Here is a 10941-nt window from a genome sequence, read left to right on the forward strand (position 1 = left end):
GAAACAAAGTGCAGTCGCGAAAGATGGGGTTTCTTACTGACACTGACCGTATCGTTGACGAGTAGCGCGGGGGGGGGGGGGGGGTTAGTGTCAGGCAAAGTCTAGCCAGGACGGTTGGGCTAAACCTAAACCCTAACCTGAACATTATTTTTCATTTTCATGGAAATTCCTGAGAAAGATGCACCAAAACAAAAGCGATAAATCCACAAATACGCCACTGTTTCAATTAGGCCAATCCAGACGAAACTTTGGCCGTTCGTACAACAGACGACCACAAGTAGGCCATTTAGTGGCCTTATTATGGCTGTGGATCCACAGTTTGGCCACAAACACAGTGATGTGCCCACTTTCCTTCTCTTTCTCTGCTGTACCCTAAAATCAAAACATTAAAAGGAGTGTCAGTTCTCCGGGAGTCATATGTATAAAATTACTGCCTTACAACTTTTCACACTGTTTGGTTGTTTTTGGTATGCTCTTCCAACCTCTGTATTAAACACCACATAAGGAACAATATGGTAGTAGTGAAGTAGCTATAGCCTACGTGTCCCGGAGTATTTTTTCTAGCAGGTCTACAGCTTATGCACTGTGAGCTATTGCGATTCTAGTCATTGTTTTCTCATGTATTAATCAAAGTAAGACATTTCAATGCTAAACTAGAGTTGTTCTTTCGATTCCGATAATTTAACTCGCATTTAGGAAAGCACATCATAGGTTTCCAAGGAAACCAGAAAGAAAATGCAACTGATTACGAGATACAGAAGACCTGTTAATCAACCAATAAGGTGTTGCTCACAACTGGATGTAAGGGCCAACTTCACCGCCATGTCTAGAGTTCCCTACTGGACCTCCGCCTCCTCGTCGTTCAGTTATTTAATAGTTTGACGTTCCTGTGTTCTGATGAACAGATATGGAGCTACACTGGGTGTTGGACCGACGCGTGTCCTTTAAAGTCAAGGGATATAGATCTATGGGATTAAACATTTTAGTTTTACACTGGATTAATTCATATAGTATTCTAGCTGTTTTTGATTGCACATTAAAAGGCTTGGTGGTGATTGAGGACCCGTGTTTCATTAGAGATTATTTTGAAATATTTCACAAGGGGTCACCGGAAGATAAAATTAACTAAATCTGTTACTAGAAATACCTTTTTATTTTGTTCTTTAATTTAGGTATTATTATATTATATAAGCCATATTCAATGTACAATGTGTGAGTCGTTGACCTTATACCGACACAGAAACCGCTGGTGATTTTCGTGGTCACCCGCTGATGAAATCACTGTTCAACTAATGGCATATGACTCCGCTCTGTCGCGTCTCGGCGAATTAGCAGCATGCTTGTCTCTACGGTATAGAGAGATGGCCATGTCCAAAGGTGAACAAACGCAGGATATAATATATGCATGGATAAACCAACAATGTAATGATTTTGATTTATAATATTATGAATCAATATATTAAATATGAAGCTATAGTGCTAATTTAAAGGTTGGTGTTATAGTTTGGTGAATTTCCTAGTTTCTTTAAATTATTAGAAAAAAAAATATGCCATATGTTCCTATCATATAAAATTAATATAAAGTCGCACAAGTCAGTTATATACTAGCCCATGAAATATGACCCCCTCCCCCCGCCCCGCCCCCACCGAAAGAAAGGGTGGGGAGTGACAGAAAACGAAGGGAGTGGGATAGATACTTGCCGTTTTCCTTTAATATACCGTGTATCTCTTGCTCTCTTAACTATGGCACACAGTGTTAATTAGCTCATTCCTAGTTTACCACGAGAGCATTCGCCCTATATTTTGTTAAGCCTGAAATAACGCTAAGGTAGTGTAAGTGAATTTATGTATGTTTGTTTCTATGCTATCATTTTGATGCCTCGTTTGATAACTTAGGATACATGTATAAGTGTGAAGCAAATTTATATAACAAGATCATGTATAATGCATAAAGTATGTAAGCCGTCATAAAACCAGTTTCTTAATCGAAACATGCGACACAGATAATTTTCCTTTACGTTTTAAGCTATAACTGAATACAGAATTCAAAGATGCTACAACGACGTATCGTACGTAGCGTCAAGAATACGTATAACATCAACTTTGGAACGTCGCAACGCTTTTTGAAACGTACGTTGTTGTAAAAATAAACGTTTCTCTTTGTATTTTACTTTTTCTCAATCATTAGGCAGCAGTAGCCACACACACGACAGATAAATGAGTTCTTGAACCGCATACATAATATCATTTAAAAATGTAGGATTAGTTCACTGGAATAATACCCGAGACAATCGCCAGACGACTCAGTTCCAAAGGTGCTTAGTTCTTCAATAATTAAATTGGCATCAACATGTATGTTCGTTGTACCTACAGGGAAACCATCGATGCTTGTGCTGTCACTGTTGATCGTGAGTGTGGTAGTTAGGATTTTTCTTTTGGGAATCCTAACAATGTAACAGACGTATTGCATAATTGACGGGCACCTAGACCGCACGATATCGGTATGCACCCCTCCAAGTTGATAAACAAAGACTAACATATAACATAGTTTCTTGGTCGATAGATCCCTTTTGAACCAAACACAAATCCATGTTCTAAATTCAGATTGTTATCTTCAAATGAATGGTTGGTGTTTTAGTCACTTAACGACCAACTACAAGGGGTTAAAATCCCGAGTTTTCTATGTGTCTCTTCGCATCACGGTGGCATTTCATACGGTGTGTTGTTGTATGATATCTGTTCCAAGATACATGGTTATATTCTGATCTTGTACCGGAAGTTGTATAAAGCTTAATAATTATATAGAGCCCGGAATCGTAAAGTATTTTACTGAATGGTTCCGTAATCTGCATCCAGATCTTCCCCTCCCCACAATATAAGTGGGCGAAAATGTTCAACCGAGTCAATTCAACTCTCAATTCAGTTAAATATATCAGTGTTATCAGAAGAGCATTCATGTTCATGTTTCACCTTGAAAGTTAGCCGAATCTGTATGTCTCAGCCAATGGACTGTGCACTTTGTGTTGCATGTTTCTTTTTAATTAACCTATTAGAAGCACATAGATATTTTAAATTTCCGTCTTAAATCCTAAACGATGTCCCTATCTTTTTCATTTTTTACAATTGAAATTTCCTTTACGTGTCACAGTCGACTGTCCCTATAAATGTCATATACATACTGTCTGCTAACGGTATATCCTTTGAAAAGCTCGCTCGGTAGTGAAACGATGGATCGTATATGTAAATGATGAACTTATGGAGAATGTTAGTGTTGGTGTAACATTTAGGCTTACAAGACAAACTTAGTGTATGCCCCAGCTTACTGCATGATACACGTCAGCACACGATACATTTTCGCTTACACGAAATATGGTACACTGCATCTTTTGGAAAACCATCATAATTATTTAGTGAGCCTTTTCAGTATAACGCATGGCGTCGAAAGGTTCACCGAATGTAGAAAGATGCTCTGAAAAGGATTAACTTTTTGAAAGTCATAATTTTTTTGATGAAAAGCTTATCTATGTCGTCTTACAGCTGCTTCATGTATGCTTACATCAGCCACATATCAGCAACTCATGACATTAACATTGACATTAACATTGACATACCTGGTGTTTCCGTTTGGCGTTCCATATCTCAACTCCTGCTGAGTGAATGGTACAGTCAAGCATGACGCGCGCTGGTTGGATCTCCCAATACCACCTGTATCGTTGCGTCACCACAAGAATAATGCAATCCACTCGTCTTAAAGCAGCTTATCGCGTTTGTCTGTTTATTGTATTATTTCTCGGACAAAAATAAATGGTTCAAAGCAAGGGCGTAGGAACCGGGGGGGCTGGGGGGCGCCAGCCCCCCCCCCCCAATGAAAAACGTGGAGGGGCGGAAGTATCATTCCGCCCCCCCCCCCCCCCGCTTCGCAAGTCAGAAAACCCCTTTTTCATTTCCAAATGAGAATAAAAAACTCATTTGGAGCACCAAATTGCATCTAAGGCCAGGTGAAAATACAAAATTAAGTTTACGAAATGGAGTGGGTGTTGAAGTGTGCTATATTGCACCAAATCGCATCTGAGGCCACCTGGAAATGCAAAAATGGACACCCCCTCCCCTTAGACCCCTCCCCCAGGTCGGCCATCAGTCTTCAGCCCCCCCACTCAAAAGTACCTTCCTACGCCACTGGTTCAAAGGCTAAAATAAAAGGCACCTTTGTTTCCCTCTTTTTTCCATCTGTTATTACTGATATTAATGCAACAAGACAACATTTACTAAATAGGTCAGCCGTGGATGTAGTTGAACAGCAGGAGATTTTACGGTTCAAATACAGCCTAGTGCTTTAATGTCTTTTTATTTAATTGATATTATTTAATTTAATTGAAATGTCCTTGGGAATGAAGAACGAGAGATTCTAAACTCAGCGTGCTTGGTTTCATGAATACTGTAGATTGTTTGTTTCAAGAGAGGACACTGTCATATGCTATAACAGGTTTATCGGTAATAAATTTATGACGCATGCTCAAAATGAGAGGAACCTGTTGTAGATAAGAATGTTGTCTATGTAAATATATACTATTGGGCAAATATATACTTTAACGGCCTATCCATATATACCGGTATTTAATTATAAGCGTCTCTCACACACATATACACTTGAACACAGATTTACTGATGATACATTGCATTAGAATGCTTTAGCCGGTTTACAAAAGTTGCTTAAAACCACTGTTCAAAAGATGAATGAGACCATAAAATACATCAATCAATCGTTATCCCGCCAACAATTATCATATGATGTAATCGGATCCCATGATGCTTTGCGCATAATAATAGGTTCAGTGTAGAAGTTGTAATCGTCTGCGCCCTTCCCCTTATTTGGCGGGAAGAAGTAGTTCACATGGTTCATACAAACATCCAATATAAGTTCAGTTATGCGAGGTCGAGATGTCATGAAACGACGAAGATGATTAGTTTGCAAAAGAAGAGTAAATGCCTTTGCTCTTCGGACGAAAGGTGCTAAGTATGAACCTTACGGAGAGACAAACATAGAGATTAGAATACTGAGATGACAATGTGTGTTTGAAGATGGCCAATTGTATTGAGCAGTTGCATAGAATGCATATTGAGCAAATGTTATATTGAGCAAATATATTTGAAAGCGCCATAAACGTTTAGCTTAGAACAGCATTCATGTTAATTTGAAGGTTTCTTTCTTTCTTTTTGCTCAAAACAGAAATCAAATTCCTCCAATTCACAAAATATTGATTTTGTTAAACGTTATTGTCAAATAGATGTACTAGTCCCTCTTCACGTTAGTAACACATTCATATTTTAGGAATGGACCAAAATAACGGCGGGTTTCTGTGGGGAATAATGCCTCTATAAAATTTGTAACTAACTTTTCTGTATGAATATAGATTCAGTCATCGATATTTTTCTGTTACGAAAATGGGTTCGAGCAGCACTCTGCTTTCCCCGTAGACAAGTATTGGGCCCCCTAAGTAAGAAGTGTATCGATACGCCATTGGGTTAGGAAGATAATTACTGATGTCAAACAGAAGATAAGGGGAAAACTTGCTTCTCTCTTTTTCTTCTTTTCGAGAGATATGACCGTGCCCTACATGCCACAGGATGAAGATGCTTTCTGTGTGAAGGTTTTACGGTCTAACTTCAACTGTTTCGTTCGAAGTAAGGAGTTGTTAACAACTACACGTTTGAAGTAATCCTGAAGAAATTCAACTCAATGAAATATAGCCACGATGGATAAAAAAAAGCCAGGCTCCTCAGATCACCAGGGAAGGTTAGATATATAAAACAAAGTTATTCAGCAAGACAACCTTTATGTAGTATAGGTTATCCGGGACGTATTAAAATTTGGTGCGCAAATCGTCCCCGCTCCCTGGAATACGCATTCTTGACGCTGACGCCAGTGCTCTAGTGAAGATCTATTTAGGCTCATAGCTTAGTTGGGGTAAGCCGGTTCAGGATAGCTTTGCCCATATAGTTGTTGTATACATAGAGTAAAATGGAAAGTGATATCAATAACTTGTAAGCCAAGTGGTGGGTAGGAGGGGTAGGAGTGGTAACGGAGTCTATAGCACCCTCCTACAATCGAGTGAAGCCGAAAAAGCCAAATCTGAAATCAAAAGTATCAAACGAAATAACTATTATGTGATAGTGAATTCCACTAAATAAACTAAGCGCGGTAAACTTGTGAAACATTCTTGTCGATCCCTGACGAAAACTATACTCATTTAGATCCGTCCTTTTTAACAGTCCACTGTGGCAGTGGAGTGTTGAAGGTATAAACTAACGATGTAATACGAATATTCTAGTCCCCCCTCCACCTCTCATACACATTTACCCCCTTCCTGCCCCCTTCTGTCTCTCACCCTCCATTTCGCGTGGTATATAAGTCGTTTCTTAACTCGTTTTACTTTTCATTTACTAGCAACTCTACATTTATGAAGTCTGCAGCGATTACGTCAGTATAATTATAACGCCCAGGTTCCATTTTAATACTCTTTGATATATAACAAAATAATTCATAGCAAAATAAGAACATCAACAAAATGGCGCATGCTTGCCACAAGTCGTATTTTGACACTGTTTTAGAAATGAAAACGCAATTAGAACTGATGTGCCTTGCAGTGCATAGGAATGCTGAAAGTCGGCACACGAGTTATTAATCACTGGTCTGAAATGAAATGATTCAGTGGCGTAGGAAGGTACTTTTGAGTGGGGGCTGAAGACTGATGGCCGGCCTGGGGGAGGGGTCTAAAATTTGGAATTTTTTGCATTTCCAGGTGGCCTCAGATGCAGTTTGGTGCAATATAGCACACTTTCAACACCCACTCCATTTTGTAAATAATTTTGCATTTTCACCTGGCCTTAGATGCAATTTGGTGCTCCAAATGAGATTTTTTTTCTGATTTGGAAATGAAAAAAGGGTTTTCTGACTTGCGGAGCGGGGGCGGAATGATACTTCCGCCCCCATATTTGTCACTGGGGGACTGGCGCCCCCCCCCCCCAGCACCCCCGGTTCCTACGCCCTTGAAATGATTAGAATTCCAACGAAGTCTTCAATCGACAGCAGCCTCTCATACAGAGAACAGAACCTGTCTGACAGACTAGCAGTTTTTACCGCGAGCTGACGTTTTCAACAAATATGATAACTATCAACTTGCTTCGAGTAGGTCTCATGCTTTAGTATTTCGCCCTCCTTTTACAGCTTATCGAGGGAACTGTACTCTTAAGTTAGAATATAGACAACCTATTGATCTTTTCAATTGATAAAGAAAACTTAGCGACTTGACATCTTCATGAGCTAAGGTTCAATTATTTTCAATTTAAAATTCAGACTGCAACTGTAGCAAAGAAAAACAAAAACACATTAAACATTAAATGTTACATAATATCCCACGTATTGCACATTGCAAAATATGTCGGTCAATGATGGATAAAGAAACTGCTTTAGCATCTGAATGGCCAGACTCCATGCACGACACCCAAAAAAATGGTAACAATCGTACTTTTGTCTTGTCAAAGTACAAAAAATGTTGACGAAGCAGTTTAAATCAAAAGTTAAAGATGGAATAGTTTACGAACTTTAATTTAATAATATCGGTGAAATCTTTATGATGTCATAACTGAATATATTTTATTTTTAGTACTATGCAATACATCTTAAAGCATGTTATATGGGCTCAAGAAAGCCTTTTTGCTTTCATATAAAAGGTCTACAACATATTACATTTAATTTTGTGTCTAAAGTCACCCACTCAAATAATTCGCTATATCAGAAATAAATATTACACCAATTGAAACATCTAATGAATTTGATCCCGAAGAATTTCAATCACTGCCTCTCCAACATGACATTGTATAAACAATTTACAAAAACCATACTACGTTGTCAAACATGCATAACTAATGTCAAGAGAGCTGGCTCTGATGTGGTATCTGAAATATGAAGCGAAGGAGTCAAAGCTGCATACCTTTTGAAATTTTCAGTCCGCTACATTTGTTATATACATAAATAAACATTTGTTTGTGGTTTATAACATAGGGATAACCTCTGCTCCTAAGAAGCATTAGGTAAGGGACAGATGCTATAAATGAATTTATCTATCAACTTCAAACCTCAAATTAATTAGCTTTGTTTTGATTGGCGTGAGTGATATGAGTTCAGTGATGACAGAAGTATTAAACTATATATTATGAAGTCATTGCGTTTTCTGTGCACGTTGATGCCGTTTTTGTAATATATCCAAACATCGTTCGTTATAGATTATACTTTTTTAGCACATATAAATATTGTATTTAAGGACACAAAGAAGTATTAAGAAGTAGATTAATGGATATAGTAACCTTACATGATTCACATTCTTCGATTTTACCTTCCCTCTGCAATCACTTGTGTGGAATGGGTGAATTGCTTCAAACAATTTGGATCAAACGGCTGGTGCATTCGATTGATATGCATTCGTTCAGTTGTCTCCGAACATTCCTACCAACCATTATTAATAATCCCTCTCCTATATTACATTAAATGTTAGAAAATATATTTTTCTTCAGACCAACCTTACTGACAAACTGAATTTACTGTTGGGCCTACTTAATGTTCCTCTACCTGCTTGCACTCAGAATTATTTTCTGTTTTCCTCTATCAACGTAAATCCAAAAGCACGAAACAAGTAATGATAGATACTTTTTTTCAAAGCTAGATATCGTTAAAATAACTCACGATTTAGAAATGCAATGCATACAGTAATTTAGGGAAAAAAAGCATAAATTGTACATTTTATTTTTGATAAAAACACAGTATGCTATAATTAACACCACTTAACGCAACGTTTCAATAGACAATACACCAATAAAACTTATACGCTTACACATTGACGTAGAGAGTGGTTCGAATCTCTAAAAGTGTAAAGAAATCCAGCCGATTATTTTTCTTTCAATAATTAAATTTTTAGACATTAACAAAGCTTCGTTAAATATTTCTGTACCTATTTTTGCCGTTTGGGTGATCTAACTTATTACAGTTTCGATATAAGTTTTCTTTTAAATTAGATCTCGTTGAGCACCGTGACTAATATAATCTAAATGCCAACAACTGAAACCTGTTATTTTAAGTACCTCACGCAAACAAACACACCACTGAACCTTTTCAACACGGAATATCGCTGTTTACTCCCTCTTTTTTTAACTCCTTAAACAATTGCAAGAACACGCAATCATCACAGAATAAGGGACATTGAGCCATTCACAAACCTTCCTAGTCTTGGGCTTCTTTTTGGTTTTAGATTTCTTGCTGCCTTTTTTCTTTTTCTTGCTTACCGTCTGTGCTTGGCAATGCCATCTTAGCAGAGTAACCATAGTATAATCGCTCGGAAAACATCCCATTCCACTCGGCCAACTGCAATCCTTTTTAACGCAATGTCCATGTTTCACGTACCTCGGCCAAAATAGAGGGCCGATATCCACCCACTCGTGTGCCACCGGACAGGTTACCCGATCCGTCAGCCAATTGGACATCGTCGTTATTGCATCCGGGAATTCCGAGCCGTAATCGATGGTCAGGTTTGCGATTTGGTCTTCAATCCATTGACTCATTTGACTCGGGAGTACAGTTTGCGCCTCAGATTCCTCACTGCTCGGTTGAGATATCGATGACCACCTCTCGTCAAATTCATCGCCAAGTTGTAGACGGAGTGCGGTTTCGTTAAGATCTTTCCGTTTCGGTAACTCGTTACGATCCAGGGTACCTTCGATGATAGGAAGACTAGGTGGAACATCCGATGATGCCTTTAAAACTGGACGGAGAGGAGGTTGAGGTCGAGGGGCACCGATGCCCTCAAAGTATATGAGACAAAATATCACAATCGACAATGGTGGTCGGTACTTTCGAAAAGCCATTTTAAACGTTGGAATTTTACGCTCAGTGCATGGAAAAAAAAACGTTCCAATTCGAAACTGTATCGGTCAGTCGTAATAGATTGTTAAAATATACACGATGTCTTCCTAAACGACACAAAAAATTGGAAATACGAAATGAAACTTGTTTTTCAATCTTTGATGAAGCTGAATACGAAAAAGTTCCGAAAACTTTGAAAAATCTTGTTTACTTAAATTCGCTCTACATTTCGATCCGTTTGAATAAATAGTCACATAATATGAATACCGCCATATTTATGATTTAAATCCAATCACAAACTGTCTTCCTATAAAATGATGTTTTCATTATCTCCTAAACAACAGAAAGATACCGAGAGTGGATTTTTCACTCTTCCTTTATCATCGGCATACTGTGCACAATCAATACCCTCTCGTTATTAGTTCATGTATATGGTGAACATCACATTCATACGCATGACTTTTGAATGAATGCAACGCCAGCAAATCCGTCGATAAGTCACGCTGATAGATTTCGTTCCCTGCGTCGATGGAAGATAAATATTTATGATTACTCCAAACGACAGTCGCTCTCACCTCTCGATCGTTAGTATCAGAGTCAGCTGATTTCAATCAAGTGTAGATACGATAATGGGTCACCGGGAGGTATGTTTAGACCCCATACATCCTAACAGTTGTCAACCAACCATAATAAATGTGTCCACATTTCCCTTGTAGTAAACCTATAGCGCTTTTAGAGGTGCGTGCTTTTGTGATTTAAAAATATGAAAAAGAAACTGTAGGAACTTTTGATGGATTAGTCTTACGAGGAAGGATATTTCAGATAATTTCATCCTTTTTTTTTTGTAAAGTTTTTTATCCACAGCAAGGATGGCCTTTTGAAATGCCTCCACCTTTTTTTCCAGCGATGCTTTTAGAGAGAAAGAGAGCGATATGCCGACAGGGCCGGTTCATAAGTTTATGTAACTATCACTCCAACAGCTCCAATTGTGGTATAAATCACATCCGTTGATTTTTCGTCACTCGATA

At 38.3% G+C, this 10941-nt stretch overlaps 1 protein-coding gene across 1 annotated transcript; it reads right to left on the reverse strand.

Annotated features, from left to right (window-relative positions):
* Positions 1-222: 222 nt before the first annotated feature.
* Positions 223-9915, reverse strand: LOC139959747 (noggin-3-like). The gene is made up of 3 exons (XM_071957580.1): positions 9455-9915; positions 3612-3705; positions 223-372 (listed from the first exon to the last, which is right to left on the reverse strand). Exons 1-3 carry the CDS (start codon positions 9913-9915, stop codon positions 223-225), a joined length of 705 nt encoding a protein of 234 aa, XP_071813681.1.
* Positions 9916-10941: the final 1026 nt, after the last annotated feature.

This window comes from Apostichopus japonicus, chromosome 19, assembly GCF_037975245.1.
Source record: "Apostichopus japonicus isolate 1M-3 chromosome 19, ASM3797524v1, whole genome shotgun sequence".
Classification (NCBI taxonomy): domain Eukaryota; kingdom Metazoa; phylum Echinodermata; class Holothuroidea; order Aspidochirotida; family Stichopodidae; genus Apostichopus; species Apostichopus japonicus.